At 37.3% G+C, this 17,117-nt stretch overlaps 1 protein-coding gene across 1 annotated transcript; it reads left to right on the top strand.

The window, feature by feature from the left end:
* Positions 1-14,331: 14,331 nt before the first annotated feature.
* On the top strand, positions 14,332-16,744 carry LOC116160289. The gene is made up of 2 exons (XM_031473463.1): positions 14,332-14,726; positions 15,799-16,744. The coding sequence occupies exons 1-2, from the start codon at positions 14,594-14,596 to the stop codon at positions 16,605-16,607; spliced, it is 942 nt and encodes a 313-aa protein (XP_031329323.1). The 5' UTR covers positions 14,332-14,593; the 3' UTR covers positions 16,608-16,744.
* The last annotated feature ends 373 nt before the right edge of the window (positions 16,745-17,117 follow it).

Raw genomic sequence — 17,117 nt, 5'->3', positions numbered from 1 at the left:
TCGAGTGGTATGAAGGTTATATCTGGTCGTCAGTGGCGGCTCGTAATACATGAATATGGCGAGGCACACCCTAGAAGATATTTCGGTGGGAGGGGGAGAGGCTCCTGATATTCTTCTCTAGAAAGCTATATAATAAAATTTGCTGTGGCTAGCATAGGTACCATCCCCACACCTGCGCATGCGCGATTCTGGCCTTTTATGTCTAAGAATATGTGTACCAAATTTGATTCCAATCGGTTCAGGTCTTTCGCCGGAAAGAGAGACCTCATCAAGATTTTTTTTATTCGGATTCCTGAGGCTTCATAACGTGTATTACCGTCAACAAAATTGGGGGGGTTATTTTTTTAACCCATTGCAATACCCCTCTTATTAATGTGTGGATGGTAAAAAACACAGAATACGCTCTACATGATGTATATTTACTGGGTTATGAATGTCGGTGATCTAGTTGTTACAGATGAGAAGAATTTTTCTACTCGTAAAGAAACAGTTGGGAATATCTCCCAACAATTTTTCTTTTTAACTTATTAATCTTGTTGACCAGTAAAAATACTTAAGGTAAATAAATCAACTTTTATTTAATACATTTCATTGCCTACCTAATTTGAGGTATATCCTTAAATTAGCTAATCAAAATTTTCAAAGTAGAGAGTATGCCGTGTGAATATAAATCTATGAAACAGTTGCAATGATTCGTTATCTATTCAAATTATTCAAGTCCCCGAAATGAAGAGACGTACGAATGAACACGATCAGATCCGCTGTAAAGAAGCACCCATTTTCCGTCTTGAAGTTTACATACTCTCATGACTACCCGGTATCTGGGGGCGCTGCGTTACGAAAAGTAACATGTCGAAAGTATGTTTGTTGGTTCTAGGAGTTGAAGAGACAAGGTAAAGGTAATTGATAGAGTTGTGTTTCAGCCGCCGGTACCGTAAGCAAAATCTGTAATTAATTCGCCGTTTGCAACCGTTCCCGTCAAGATATTTCAATTATCTGTCTTGTCATTTAGAAGACGAGGGCAGAGTTTGACAGGTGATTTGTGGATGGCTGAGTGACCGTTTGCCATTGCACACAGGAGTATGTACCAGTATATTTTGAAGATTGCCCAAAACTAAATTTAGTGCGTTTTTCCTATGTCTTATCAATTTACTCCACTTAGTTTAAAAACGAACTGAAACCACCAAGGGAGAGTCCTTAGATTGCTGAATAATCAAGGTAACCATCTTGTATTCAAAACAGTAATGAACTGATTGAATTAAACGCTTTTAAAATTCGGGTTTTTACCAGTGAAAGAATAAGGAAGGTTCGGTAATTTCCTTTAACCGGTTTGAAAAATCAAAAAAGAAATTAAATTGTAGAAAGTTTTTCATGTGTGGACCCAGTTAGAGGAAGATAGAGTTTTTTCCGTAAGATTTAGTATTAGATAACGAGAATCCTCCAGCTTGGTTCAGTTTATTTTTATGATTGTAAATTGTTAGTAAAGGCGATAGTAACCATTTTTATTAGAACTCAAAGAAACGCTAAGTTTTGTTGAAAAGTTGCCATTTTTGCGTTTGTTTAAGTATGGGTAGTAGATCATCATCCCGCAGTTGTAACGGGAAGTATGAACCATTAGGAATAGCTTGTTTCGCCAGAGTATCAACTTTTTTATTTGGACAAATCCCGACGTGCATTTTCACCAAGTAGAATTTCGCAGTTTTCCTTGCTTGTATGAGGTTTTTCACGACGGGGATGTTTATCAATATTATTGGTTGGGTATTTTTGATGTCACTTTCTTTAGGCAGTTCTGTAAAGCAGGATGCGTAGTAAGAAAATATTTATTGGAGTTAAATATAAAAAAAGAAATCAATTGATAACGTTGACATGGACGATAATCCCACATCTATAAATATACGCACAGTTTATTTATTTATTGCTCTACATGCCCAATTAACTTTAACTTTTATTCACTCACGCATTACAGGATAAAGCAACAATAGTATAATAGTGTACAGGATAATCTATACTTAAACAAAAAAAAGAAAAAAAGTTCCAAACTAATAAACTAACATACATAAAGAAAATAACAAAACAGACATAATATTACGTTAATTCAAGAATAAATTTGAGGTTATCAGCGTGTATGTCACACATCTGGCAAATAGTGTTAAAGTTTCTGCTTGTTACACTAAATTGCCTAAATCGTCCAAGCTGTAAAGCATCATGTACCTACAAATATCCTACTCCTATTTACAAATTACTATCTCAAATTAACATCGCTTCCTGGTTAATAATAACAAACAATTATACATGTAATTATTTCAATATGGGTTTGTTAATCGATTAACCAAAATGGAGGTCTATGAACTATAAATAATCGTGCATTCACATTCACTAATTAGATCCGTGAAAAACGGAATGTGAAAAAAAAACAGATGTAACCGCATTTATTGATTTAGTAGTCATAAGCCGTAATTAAAACAGAAACTGATGGTATGTAGGTGTTAGATGAATACAAATCAGACATGAAACAGAACAATTTTTTGCTTAAAGAGATTGAAGAAATCCATGTTTTACTGAGAAATAAACACCACCCGTAATAGATCAAAGATAAATGTAAAATTTTTGGTATAGTCGAACGTGTGCCGATGTCAGATTTTTCTAATAATATAATAATGATTCCTTATTATTCAGTTGGGAATTAAGGGGGATCTCACACAGTTCAGCCGGCGTTTAAATAAAATTGATGAATTATCAACTTCGGCATGACCTTTAGTTTTCAAATTAAGCCATGCAGGAATAACTCGATAGTACGAAGCTAATGCAGTACTCCCGAAGGCTCTTTATCTAGTCTTATCTAATCTCGCTTCATGTATATATCGGTAGGTTTATAAAAGGCACTCGAACGAGTTTTGAGTATAATAAAGTTTAGTATGTTTTTGGGGACGTTCACCTCGCCCCCATTGATTTTCGAATTATTTCTAAACCCAAAAAAGGCGAGATAAATACCCAATAGAGCACAATTGGACCACAGTAGACACAAAAACTAAGGGGGGGGGGCACATTTATATTGTAACCTTCACTTACTGTAGAAGAACGCGTAAATTCTTGTATCAGTTATTCCGAAAAGTCAAGTTATTGATGTTGGTGCGCATTAATTTCAGTATAATATTTTGAGATGAAATAGACATGTTCGTCAATTTATTCGGAAAGATAACATGAGAAAAGGTTTGCAAGGTAATATCCTCGGTAATATCCAAAGACGTTTAAACATATCAACGATCTTGTATATTAGTTGTAAGCGCTGCGCGATTTAAGGAGAGCGGGAGAATCTCAACGGGCACTCTAACGGCGCGGTGATCGGCAATATCCGACTTGCGGTGGCACCCCTCGCATCTCTGTTGTGTTAATTATTACTTTCAGAGTATTATACGTAGGTATTAATTATTGTGAACAATAAATGGTTATTGGGAACTCGTGTGTTTTACATATTTTAAACAAAAGTTGCTTGAAATTTGCATGCAGGGTGGGCTATTAGTGCGTAGGTGGAAGATTGTGGGTTTATCAACGCGGCTACAACCTAAAAATATGCTCGCCGAATTTGCTGTTGTTATACACTTTGATTTATATCAAAGTTGCATTTTTTTTAAATAGTTATTGCAGATTTTGATTCCTTGGTCAATTTGTATGTATTATGCATGACATCTAAAATCCATCGTTTAGCCGCAATGGTGATTTTTTTAAAAAGTACATGTGAAGTAACAATGCGATTAAAAGGCCGGGACTGCATGAAATGTACTACCATTCGCCGAATACGGTCAATGTTAAATTTTTTTGTGTTAAATAAAACCACTGCGTCAATGTTCAACATTTCAATCACAGTTAACTTGATTTTTATTAATAGAACTACTATTTTTTTTATTGCATCAATTGTAGGATTTGATTACCTTTCCAACGTTAAGCATGTCGGTATTTACCTACCTTTTACATATTTTTTTGTAATTCATTAATTTCTAATAGGTATAATTCATAGTGTTTTCAAAAGCTCTCAGTAATTAGTAGGCCGTTAAAAATTATTAACAGTACATAACCACCAATTCAAATTATAAAACATTTCCCTGCAAACAAAATAAAACAAAATAAAACAAAAGAGACTCAGAAACCACTTCAACTCCCTCGAAGTATCCACCTAGCAGAATATTATTGATTTAGTCATTCTTTAACGTTGAGGGAAAAAATGAGTTGAATCACCATCGTGGTGAAACCACATTTCTTTTATTATGTGCACCGAAACATTTTGAAGACCATCAAAAAATACTTAAATATTTATAGTAAACAAGTAAAAAGCACCGTTTAAATCACTTTTTTCAAATTCCATTTTTCTAATAAACTTAACTAATCAACAATGCTAATGAACCAAATTGACAAATCAAATCCTACATTTGATGCAATGAAAAAAAACTTGGTAGTTCTATTTAACAAAATCAAGTTAGCTTGTGATTCAGATTTGGAGAAGTGATTTTTAACACAAAAAAGTGTAACTTTGAGCATTAGTACATTTCATGATTACTAACACTGCAAAGTCACGGACTTAAAAGTTTTATGATAATTGTGATAACTATTCAATTTTTACTGGACATCTACTTTTAAAAAAATGACGAATTGCGGGTAAACGACTAATTTTAGATATCATGTATAATATTAAAATTGACCAAGGAATTGATATATGTAATAACAGGGAATGCAATTTAAAAAGTGCAACTTTTGATATAAATCAAACTGTATAACAATTGGAAATTCGGTGAAAATATTGTTAGGTTATCACCATGTCCCGATAATGAATTTTAAATATGTGCGTTAATAAACAAACCCACAACGTTCCACTCATCTACAGTTACTGGATTTTGTTGAATTGGATTGTGCGCTTTATAAGTGTCCTGAAGCCGTCTCTGCTCATGAAAATTTAAACTCAAGATGCATGATCGAGCAGAACCGCGGCTTGTCGTGTTGCTTACGAGTGCATAAGGACAGCCCACATATAAACCATATTATGCACTCCTCATGCCCCTGAGAAACTTCGTCCGACTGTAAGATCAGCAAATTGAGGATTAAACTCAATTTAAGTTATTTAATGGAAGGAAGGAGCATTACAAAATATTAATTTCACTCGCGGTAATGGGCCGGCACATTAAGAATTAATTACGTTTAAGAAGTTTAGGAAACTTGTTCGATACCACGCGAGATACATTAAAATAATGGCCTCCGTAACAGAAGTTTCAGTGTTGTTTTAGCATCAATGAAATCCCAGCAGAAAGGTGGGTTAATTGATGTTTATGCTAATTGTACCAAGAGACGCCCTAATTACGATCCATTCCACCTTGCAGATTGACGTTTGCCTAAACCATGAAAATGTTGCACTTATGATCTTTCGACAAAGAGTCCAAAAAGTTTGCTATTACTTCTGTAAAATCATTTTGGATTTTTGACACTATTTCCTGTCAGTTAGGTATTGTTTGCTTTAATTCGGATCCGCTCTATTCAGTCATCACCTTGGTTCTGTATACTAATACCATTGACTTTACTTACAGTAAGCGGCTGCCATTTTTCCCTATTTCTCCGTTGTCTATAGTGTATAAAGTCAATGCTAATACTAAAATTGAAAACACTGGAAATCTTGGGTCCATGTTCCCAGCCCCCCCAGTATTAGAAAAAATGGTTATGACTAATTTAAAGTATTGTTCACGTTTTGTACCGTTTAGTTCCAATAACAAAAAATTTTGTTCTAAGCGTAACATTAGATAAGAGCAAGTTGAATTTGGGGGGGGGCCGATAACACGTCATCCCCCCCAACTTGATATTTTACAACTACTTTGAGGCAAAAATTTTGTATCGCTTTTGTGCCGTTTTGTTCTTTTATTAGAAAGTTTTGTTCTTAAATCGTTTGAGAGAGATATGAAAATGAAATTGGGGGGGCGGTAAACATGTAAGCCCCTCCACATTGTTTTTTAAATATTGTTATAAACGCAAGGTTTTGTTCTAGTTTTGTGCTTTTTTGTTCCTTTATTAGAAAGTTTTGTACTCATACCGTTTCATAGTAAAACGCAATTCAAATTGGGGGGGCTGCAGACATAACCGGCACCTCACTAACATTCTTTTATTTTTCTTATACCCATATTTTCTTCTAGTTTTGTACAGTTTTGTTCTTTTATTCAACAGTTGTTATTAATCCATTTGAAAAATATATGTACTTGATCGTTCTGGTAAATTTAAAAAGTCAGTACTCAAGTAAGTACCACGGTCATTAATCAATGCTCATTCACTGCTCTTGTATTTGATGCACCTCTTTAGAACCTCCTTTGATTTAGGGTATATCGCCAAACGTTAGAGAAATGTAATACCTAAGGACCGCGAAGACCCATATGCCGATCATCGTGTTACGTTCACTTTGAGCAACCGTAACAAAATTGTCTTGAGATAAGCATACGATAAGCTCAGTCAAAGTAGTGGTGGGTCGGGATGAATCTGCGGGGTTCTTATACAGAAGCACAAATAAGCATAAATGGAAAAGTAGTAAAAGTAACCGCGGATAGGCGCCACTTAGTCTTCAGTACACAAGAAAAGGACATATACTTACTTACCAAAAGAGGGAAACAAGGCAGACTATGAGATCCTTGTTCTGGTCGTGCTAGGCTAAAGGAATAAAATAGAACATAAATAATAATAAATTGACGTCACAATGGATAGCGATTTAATCCAATGATCTCAATAATATTACAAATAGGCCGGATGTGCCCCGCATCGGGGCGACGAATATCGGTCCAACTGGAATCGTTTATCCAAATTGATCGGGCTGATTAAAGCCGGCAATTCGTGTCCATAGGACGGTCGTTTTTATTATAATTTTGATCGGGTTGACATTAGACTTCGATGAGACGTCAAGTGAAGACGAAGGACTTCTTTTTTGTAGGTACCACAGAAGAAGGAAAATTAACCACCAAACCTATTATGTACATCCATACATAAGGAATAGGAACGGAGGTGCTTTGATTTGTACCCGTGAACTTACCTATTATGAACAAAAATTTAAATCTATGTATTGCATGATCAAAAATAGTCTTTTTTCCTTTTGGCTGACCTTGCTCGACGATGAATTGGAAAAAGAAACACTAATTATAGAAGATGTGTGACAGTAGAAGAAAGCTTGCTCATAACACTAAGGTTCGAGTGATCACTGTAAGAGCCATCATCATAGACATCGATATTTTTCCTCTAAAAGACGCAAATCAATATTTAATTTGATTTCACTATCCTCCATTTTTTGCACTTCTTCAAAAGCGAGTTTGTTACAACTCATGACAGACGACAATTGATCGAGCAAACAGCGTCGGGCTAAAATAGTCGGTTGCGATTTCGATCGCTCCCGACAAAAATCGAACCTGTTGACAGGCTTCCAATCCAACCACCTACTTCACGCTCGCGATCTTTATCGGGCGATTCAAATCGCACTGGTCTTGGTCACTCCGATCCGGTTGACACCGTTCCGTAACGTAACTGTTTACGGTATGAGGTACGAAATAAGAAATAAACGTAACGTAGCTCCAATTTTCTTGTTTGCGTCATATGTTGTCAAACTGACGTGCATGTGGTTACTTACGTTTAAGATTGTAGTACCAAAGGTTATTTTGCTTTTCATAGACGTAGGTAAACGAATATGGATAGTGACGATATCATAATCATAGCGCTTCTAGTGTTAATACACCTTTAACGCAAATGTTTAACGGTGGAATATCCTCTCTTCTTAATAGAAAAACATGAAAACGGCAACACTGCGCGCAGCTGTTCAATCTTTTAAAACAACGCACGCGCGATAAATCGCTAACGAACCCGCACGATCCGTAACGATTGCTCCTAATTTCGTAAGCGATAAGGTATGAAATGAAATAATCCATTACCTCTTACTTAACTATTAATAACAACTGTTGAATAAAAGAACAAAACTGTACAAAACTAGAAGAAAATATGGGTATAAGAAAAATAAAAGAATGTTAGTGGGTTGCCGGTTATGTCTGCAGCCCCCCCAATTTGAATTGCGTTTTACTATGAAACGGTATGAGTACAAAACTTTCTAATAAAGGAACAAAAAAGCACAAAACTAGAACAAAACCTTGCATTGATAACAATATTTAAAAAACAATGTGGAGGGGCTTACATGTTTACCGCCCCCCCAATTTCATTTTCATATCTCTCTCAAACGATTTAAGAACAAAACTTTCTAATAAAAGAACAAAACGGCACAAAAGCGATACAAAATTTTTGCCTCAAAGTAGTTGTAAAATATCAAGTTGGGGGGGATGACGTGTTATCGGCCCCCCCCCAAATTCAACTTGCTCTTATCTAATGTTACGCTTAGAACAAAATTTTTTGTTATTGGAACTAAACGGTACAAAACGTGAACAATACTTTAAATTAGTCATAACCATTTTTTCTAATACTGGGGGGGCTGGGAACATGGACCTGGAAATCTTGGGGCTGTTGGGATAATAAGAACACCAAGAAACCACCATAAAACCTAAAGCACAAAGCGGTCATCAGCGAACTAGTTTTATTTATATCTGCTAATTACCAATGAATTGGCATAGTGGGCCTCCCTCGTCATTATTCATTAGGACATTTTGTTTTTGCGAATCAGTAAGCTTTATCCTTGCAAGGAGGGGCGTGATCCGGGCTATCTTGCTAAGACCAAAGCGTTATAAAGTCATTCTCCCGGATAGGGAGCAGTGGCTGAACTCGGATTGCCCGTTTCTCAAACCTGAGGGGCTCGTGTGGTTTACAGACAGGTCCCAAACAGAAAGGGTAACGGGCATGGGTATATATGGTGATCGACCGAGAGCCAGCGTCAGCGTCTCCCTTGGTCAGCATAGCACCGTGTTTCAGGCAGAGATGTTAGCCATCATGACCTGTGCACAGGAAAACCTCCGCAGAGGTTACCGTAACAAGCATATATACATATGCAGTGATAGTCAGGCGGCGTTGAGGGCCCTGTCGGTAGACAGGTTCCGATCAGCTACGGCGCTTGATTGCAGGCGAACCCTAGATAGATTAGGTGAGTCTAATAGGGTAAGCTTGATTTGGGTGCCAGCGCACTTAGGGGGCAACGAAAGGGCGGACGAGTTGGCTCGCGAAGGCAGTGGTGGGGTCTTCGTCGGGCCCGAGCCTACCCTAGGCATTGCTCCCTCCGTTGTTAGGGCCAGGATTAAAGATTGGTTGACCATTCAATTCCAGGCTCAGTGGCAACAAGTAACCGGACTCCGACAGTCCAAGGCCTTTCTAACAGGGCCCGTTGGCAAATCGGGGTCTTCTAAGCTTCTAAAACTGAATAGAAGCCAGCTTAGGAAGATCACTGGTGTTCTTGCGGGACACTGGATGGTCAACTATCACCTGCATAACATTGGGCTCGCGGAGGAGTCAACGTGCAGGTTCTGTGGCGAGGCAGATGAAACTACCGAGCATGTGGTCTGTCACCTGTGACGCTTTGATCAGGGACAGATATCAACTCCTTGGAGACAGATACCTGGAACCGAGGAGGGTGAAGCAACTTAGGCTAAACAGGGCCCTATCCTTCATTGAGAGGAACGGGCTCTGAACTCAGTTGCGAAGAAAGGGGGTAGGCACAATGGGCCTCTGGTGTGCCTAAGTGCTGCCCGGTCGGGCTCCCTTGCGAATAGAATAGAAGCTTTTATATAAGTAAACAGTAAATGAAATTTACTTGTATGGAATTGATCCTGTCACTGTAAAGTAAGTGCCTTATTGTACGTATACAAAATTCCCATAAATTGAAAATTAATCCTTCAAAAGTCAAAATAAGATGAATAGCACCTGTTTTGAGCGACCACCATAACCTTTAGATGCTTTAGCATTTACGACCTTATAGTTGCCAAAGCACACACGTGTGAAACTAGTTTCGCATTCCAAGGTTATGCCAAATTATCTTTGGTTATGCTCAAACGTGTTTAACTACCATACAGCTATTATCAATTAAGATGCTTATGAAGTTTTCATGATTTCTGCAAATCTTATGAAAATATTCACTATTAGTTTCCACGTAGAGTTAGATTATCAGTGTTATGTTGCCCTGTATTTTTTGATTAACCATTTATTCCGTGGAGAAAAACATCATACATCAGTTGGATTCTTCGATGTATATGTTTCTTTTTCATGTCGTGCGGATAGCAGCTCTTTTGCCTTAGAAATACTAGAAATTAAGAACCGACATTATATAACAAAATTTGAGCGATTCTGCCCAAAAGATTTTCAGCTCTTCCTTTTAGGTCTAAGAATATGTGTACAAAATTTGGTTCCAATCGGTTCAGTCGTTTAACCAGAAATGAGAAACGGACGAGACGAGGCAACAGACCGACATCATCGACATTTTGTTTGATTCGGATTCCTGGGGCTTCAAAACGTGTATTTCCGTCAAACATGTGGGGGGGGGTCTTTTTTTACCCTAACGCTCCGTTACTAACGTGCGGGTCGTAACAACTTAAGAGTCTCATTCGTATCACCTAGTCCTAGCTGAATGCTACCAAGGATTGCAAGGATTAAAAGTGGCGCGAAACGTCCGACGTTTTGACATGAAAGTTGACTTACTTATATACCGTGTGTCCCAAGGAGAATGCACCATAGGGAAACAGAATTAATGTATTTTTTCGCAAACGATCCACGAAGCCTTTGATATGTATTTGAAGTTAGTGTCCAACTTACGTTATTGCGCTGGCCTGATGTTAGAAAGAGCTTGGAGTAGTACGTTCAACGCTAATTTCAAAGACCTCGTGGATCCTTCGCGAAAAAATACGTTGCCGTTTCCCTATGGTGCGTTCTACCTGGGATACCTGTATATTTGATTAGAATCTTTACTTATTTGTTTTGTGTGTTCCCGATTTATCCTTATATCTACTGAGGGATTTCCTTTAAGTGTTGTATACTGCCGTCGGAAGTTGTAACAATTTGCAAATTTAATTTGGAAACTATTTTAAATAGACCTCTAGTGTACAGGGTGTTACAAATTCGAATTGGACGGCAACTACAAGAAATAGAGAGTTGATTAAATGGGGGCAAATTAATTATTATTTGGGAAAACCAAGCTACTTTCTTAAGGCACTTTTCTCTAGACTGTAAGAAAACGATTTTTGTTTTCCGATCCGACGTTTCGGTTTTTAGATAGAAACATCAACTTTATTTTGTTAAATACGGATCTTTCACTTTTGAGATTTTGAGCGGCGAGGAATGGACTTTGAACGGAGACCAACCTTTGGACTTTGAACGGTGGTCATAGTTTTAGTATTGTTTGACTTTGAAGTTGTAATCTCCGAAAGTACCACAGGCCAAACCGCCAAACCGCAAATACTGTACGAGGGACCCTTTAAAAACCCCATTCGAACACAAAATTGTAGACTCACAACATTGTTTAAAGTGTTATTGAGGATCCGTTTATTCATTTTCTTAGAGATCATGGTAAGCATGGGGGCGGGGTACTTGTATAAATGTAGTTTAGACAAAAATTATGGTGTACGACTGATCTAGTATAGATTTCTTGTTGGTAATTAGTTGTCGGCCTTTCTACGAATTTACGTGTTTAAGGTGTTGACTCTTGGATCACGATTTTACTTTAATCTTAGTATTATGTTTATTAATTATGTTTGCCTCTGAATGTCAGTTTTTAGCGAATTTTTGCAAATTTATTTGCAAAAAGGTAGCTTTTAATTTCACTTTGGCCAGCCGGCTGGCAGCAAATGTGAGCAAGATCACTTGTAGAAAGAGGAGCGTACATGTACTTACCGGGGCCGTGTAATTAACAACTTCAGCGACGAGGATACATTATGTGTGGTTGGCGACATCTGAGCGCCATCACCCTGCGTGTTATACTAACGTGGTGATTTTTCAGTTTTGATCCGATTCTTTTCACATTGGTGTCGTGGGAAAGATCTTGTAAACGCGCACTGCACCAATTAAGACACCGAGCGAGAAAGTCACTCCTGGTTGACGAATGTCGAATATTGACAAAAATTTAATCAATTAGTCCCTTGACTAGTGCCTACGTATTGCTAAAAACAGAATTAGAAATTCGAAACCGTTAGTGAGTTATCGTCTCCACAGACGGACGGACAGACAGAAACTCCAAAATCCTAAACTCGCTTTTTGTCGCTCGTTATTGTTAACTTTTGTTGTACTCGTATTATACGGTAAAAATTGCCAATTGTCTATTATAGCGTATCAACCTCCAACTTCACGGACTATTAATGGGCGACCGTTCACGATTTTAGACCCTCCGTCCGTTCGTCCGTCTGTGTACACGATATCTCGGGAACGGTTTCGAATTTTGCAATTCTGTTTTCAGTAATAGGTAGACAATGGTCAAGGGACTAACTGATTAAATTTTGGACTTTCTGTCCGTCCGTCTGTGTTTGTCGCTGGTTTGAACAATTTTTGATTTATTTCTTACAAGTAGACAAAAAATAACGCTCTCCCTTTAAATAATAATAATTAAAATTGAAAAGTGTGTACGCTGGCATTTTAATGAAACCACACGCGCTTATGAAAGACTGTAGCAAATCAAACAAAGAAACTGACACAATGCCGAGAACGCGAATACATTTTTTAACGACTTAATTAGTAGCTCTTCCATTCATTATTATAAGTTTCATGAAGCTCTACATTTGTGAATTGCCCCCTCGGCCCTCACGCTCTTAATGCCGGGTAAAATGCGCAATTAAGATTTCTTTACAATGGGAGTGTATCACGGGATAATTAAGGATTCTTCCGAGTCCGACGAAAGAGTGTTATTTCTTCCCTATAATTAATATTATAAGCGCGTCGAAAGCTCGAACTCTAAAGAAAATGCGAGACGTTATTACGGCAAAAAAGGGCAAAAACAATTACACGAAATAAATTTCTTTTAGTAAAGATAGAATATTTTTTGATGTAGAGAACCGAAATTTAATTAACTAATAAATGGATACTTGGTAAAGCACTTTTTTAATTAACGGCACTTAATATAGGTGCGTCATTGAGTTTGTATAGAATAGCAATGTATTGATTAAGTAATTTAGTAAACACAAGAAGGGCAATGCCGATGCTTTTTGGAGGAATTACCTAAACAGTTATGGAAAGAAAGCAAACGAATTTCATAAAAGTTTTGCGTTAATATTTCAATTTGTACAATTACATAATTGCAGTGGAATGCGTGCAATGGAACCGCCAGTAGGGTAATTGTCGAAATATAATGACACTTCCCGTTAGCATTTCCACAGTCAATTTAGCCATATCCTTTACAAATACAATTTATCTATCGACCACCCGATAAAAGTGGCAGACGGATATATCTCGGAATGTAATTACGATAGAGCTTTAATGTTTTTTTCAATATACGAAAAGTTAACTGTTTTCATTGATGGATAAAAAAAGTGCAGGAGGGCGGGCAGCGAAAGAATACGAATAGTGGTGGTTTATTACAATGCGAGGTTTCACTTTTATAAACGACAACGTCGTCTTTGGCATCAATCTCAATTTTGTGAAGGCGAGGCCTTAGCGCCGGTATATCCTATAACTGCGTAAAGCTTTTCCAGCCTTCGGCAAAACCATTCAATTTTCAAAAGGTTTCAAAGTTTGCATATTACGCCACTGGTGAAATCAAAATACATTAAGAAGACCGAAATGCTATCTTAAAATTGCAAAAATCTCTCCGTTACACAATTTTTCGGTATAAAACAATAGAGTGAAAATTTATTTGACCTGTAATAGTTAAACTGAGGGGAGGGGGGGGGGGGCAATTAATACAAACAATTTAAATTTGCATTTAGTAGAGTAAGAATTTACATGCATATATAAGTCAGTTTAATTATTATCATTACGCTAACCATTCGTATCGTAAAGGTTAACAAGGTGCGTTCATTTAAAATCCCAGCGCGAGGAAAATACGAAGTGCCTTTTAGTCCAGGTTTTGAAGAAAATTTGACCAAAGCGTCTATCTCTGATTTATATGTGCCACCATGTTATCCTTAATGTGAGCAGCGTTCTTATCTTCACATAACCAGAGCTATATAAGAGCATTATTCGTGGCGAGCAGCATTTCTCGTAGAAAAATCGCAGCCCTCAAACCGGCGCCAGGTTGAACAAGATTTACATTTTCACCAATAAGGAGTTGCCAGTCCTAGTGCCGGTTTAACAATGGAAGCTTTGACATCCCCAGAACTCAGAACAGGATTGGGTAGTGCTACGTTTGTGCCGGATTCTACCGCAAAAGGTTTGCCAGTAAAGGTCTATTCACACATATCAGTGCCGTATCCGCTCAGTTCCGTGAAATTCCATCAGTATCAGTCATAAATAATATCATTACTCTGAATTTAAATGAACGCATTCACACACATCCGACACAGTTCCGTATTTTAACCTTCAGTGTCAGAACAGTATCAGTACCGTCAAAAGTGCATATTGTCGCCAACGATATTTTTAATAAATCACTGACGTGTCTGTGCGTTGTTTGCTCGTTTGTGCGTATTGCATGTGTATAAATAATTACTTTAGTTTAGTATTGGATTGAAAATAAAAACCAAAAATGGATGATGAACAGCTGATTGAATTGGTTCGTAAATATTCTGTCCTTTACGATTTGTCACATCCAAAATATATGGACAACAGTTTCAAACTCGACATTTGGAATAAAATAGGAGGAGAAATGAAAGTAAATGGTAAGTACCTACTTATTTTTATTATAATTTTTTATGTCTATACATATTTTGTTAAGTATAGTCATATATTAATATTATACATATTAAAAAGTAATTCTCTCTTCTTGCCATGGTACAGATCCAATTTCTGAATTGAAGTACTCCTTGAAGAGTTCTCTCACCCGAAAAGCATCTTGTGTTGCATTGCCCCCCTGCATAGGCAGATTGTCAAGTCTTATTTCCTCTCTTGTCTCATTCGAATTGGCGTTGATTGTTTGGTATATGTACGTGTTTGCACCAAACTTTTTAATGAAATTGTGTAGAATACATGTTGAAAGTATTATATTATCTACATTTTCTGGTTTGGACTGTAGTCGCCTATTATAGATTCTAAATTTTTGACACAAAATGCCAAATGTGTTTTCGACAATTCGTCTAACACGACATAAGCGATAATTAAAGATACGCTTCTGTAGGTCTAAATCATGTCCTGGATATGGTCGCATTAAATAACTTTTTAGAGGGAATGCTTCGTCACCTACGATTACATGTGGAGCGTCAGTAGTTGTATCTGGCAATGTAGAATTTCTTGGTACAGATAAGGTACCTCGTTGAAGTGCTTTGCCTAAATTAGAGCTTGAAAAAATTCCACCATCGCTGTTCTTGCCGTAAGCACCAACATCAACCGCAATAAAATTGTAATGGGCGTCAACAAGCGCCAGCAAAACAACTGAGAACGTCTTCTTGTAATTGAAGAACAGAGAGCCGCTATTTGGTGGAGCCTGAATGATAATATGCTTCCCATCCAAAGCTCCCAAACAGTTAGGAAAATTCCAAAGTGTGAAAAAGTCGTTGGCTATAGATTTCCACATCTCTGTTGTAGGCTTTGGTAGCATTTCATTCAGAAGGCGCTCAGTTATAACCTTGCAAGTGTCCATTACAATCTTGTATACTGTACTATGCCCCAGGCGATAACTAAAGGAAATTGTTTTTAGGGAATCTCCCGTAGCTAAGTACCTGAAAAAAGAAATCATATTTTAATTAAAGATATTATGTAACTGCTTGTACTTTACAGTTTTTGAAATTGTTTCAGGTTCATCCTGTAAAGCTAGATGGAATAATATACGAGACAATTATCGCAAATCGATGAAGAAAACAAAAACTAAGAGCGGAGACCCTGCAAAAAAAATAAAACGGTATAAATATTTCGAACAACTAAGCTTCTTAAGCAATTATTTCTACGAGAGGGAAACAAAAGGCAATATTGAAAACGATGTAGAAAACATAGATGAAGAAGAAAACTCGCAGAATGTGGATGCAGAAGAAACATATGTATCATCGGAACCTAATGAATCAGGGCCAAATGTTTCAGATGTATTGGAACCTAATGTATTAGATTCGAGTGAAAACAAGCAATCTCATTTAACTCAACGCTCATTCAAAACATCATCAAGAAGGCTACCGCCACAACAAACTGCTTCAGCAAAACTAATGGAGTATTTGATAAGTGACAAAAAGGACAAGCAAGTTACTACTGCTCCGCAACACCACGTGGACGCATTTCTAGCTGGTGTAGCTCCAACATTAAAAAGTTTTACGCCATATTACTTGCATCTAGCAAAATCTGAAATATTTCACACGGTGCAAAAATACGAAATGGAAATGATCATGCAGCAGGACTCATATCCAAGACCTGGCCCCAATTTTGTTAACACAAGGCTACATTCCGAGCACTCATCATCGACCTCCACGTCAAGAGGAACTACTCCTTTACCGTCGCCTGTTGCACCATTTCCACAACATAGTTTGCAAAATCCAAATCAAAATGAATTTTCATCTGTGGGAGATTCAAACGCGACCAACAACCCTTTGCAAAGTTATTTTCACAACTTTCCAAATTAACTGAACATGATTTTTTACATTAAGTATGTACAAATATATATTGTCGAGATTTGTATTGTTATTACTTACCTCAAACAAACTGCTAGTTGTTCCCTCGGTGTAATAGACTTTCTCCAATGAGTGTCTTGTTTTTTTAATTGTGGTCCTATTTTACTGAGAAGAATATTGAAACACTCTTCGGACATTCTAAAATATTCGAAAAATTTTGTTTCGTCGTGCATCAGTTCCTTGTATAAGGTAGCAAACTCTCCTTCAGTTTCTCTTTTTCTCCAAGCCTCATGTACCCATTTGCGCTTCTTTGTATGATGCGTCTCTTCTTCATCTAAAATTACAGCAATCATAGCCAATTCTCTGTCTGTAAACGCAGCCATCCTGATCGTCAATCGCTGAGAACTGAACTGAAACTGTACGGATATGTGTGAAGAGACTCCACTGGCACGTCACGGATGTCACTGAAACTGAACTGACACGGCACTGAGACGTCACTGTTATGTGTGAATCGACCTTTAA

The sequence above is a fragment of the Photinus pyralis genome, unplaced genomic scaffold (assembly GCF_008802855.1).
Source record: "Photinus pyralis isolate 1611_PpyrPB1 unplaced genomic scaffold, Ppyr1.3 Ppyr1.4_LG1, whole genome shotgun sequence".
In the NCBI taxonomy this organism is placed as follows: domain Eukaryota; kingdom Metazoa; phylum Arthropoda; class Insecta; order Coleoptera; family Lampyridae; genus Photinus; species Photinus pyralis.
This window is presented reverse-complemented; position numbering and strand designations above follow the sequence as displayed.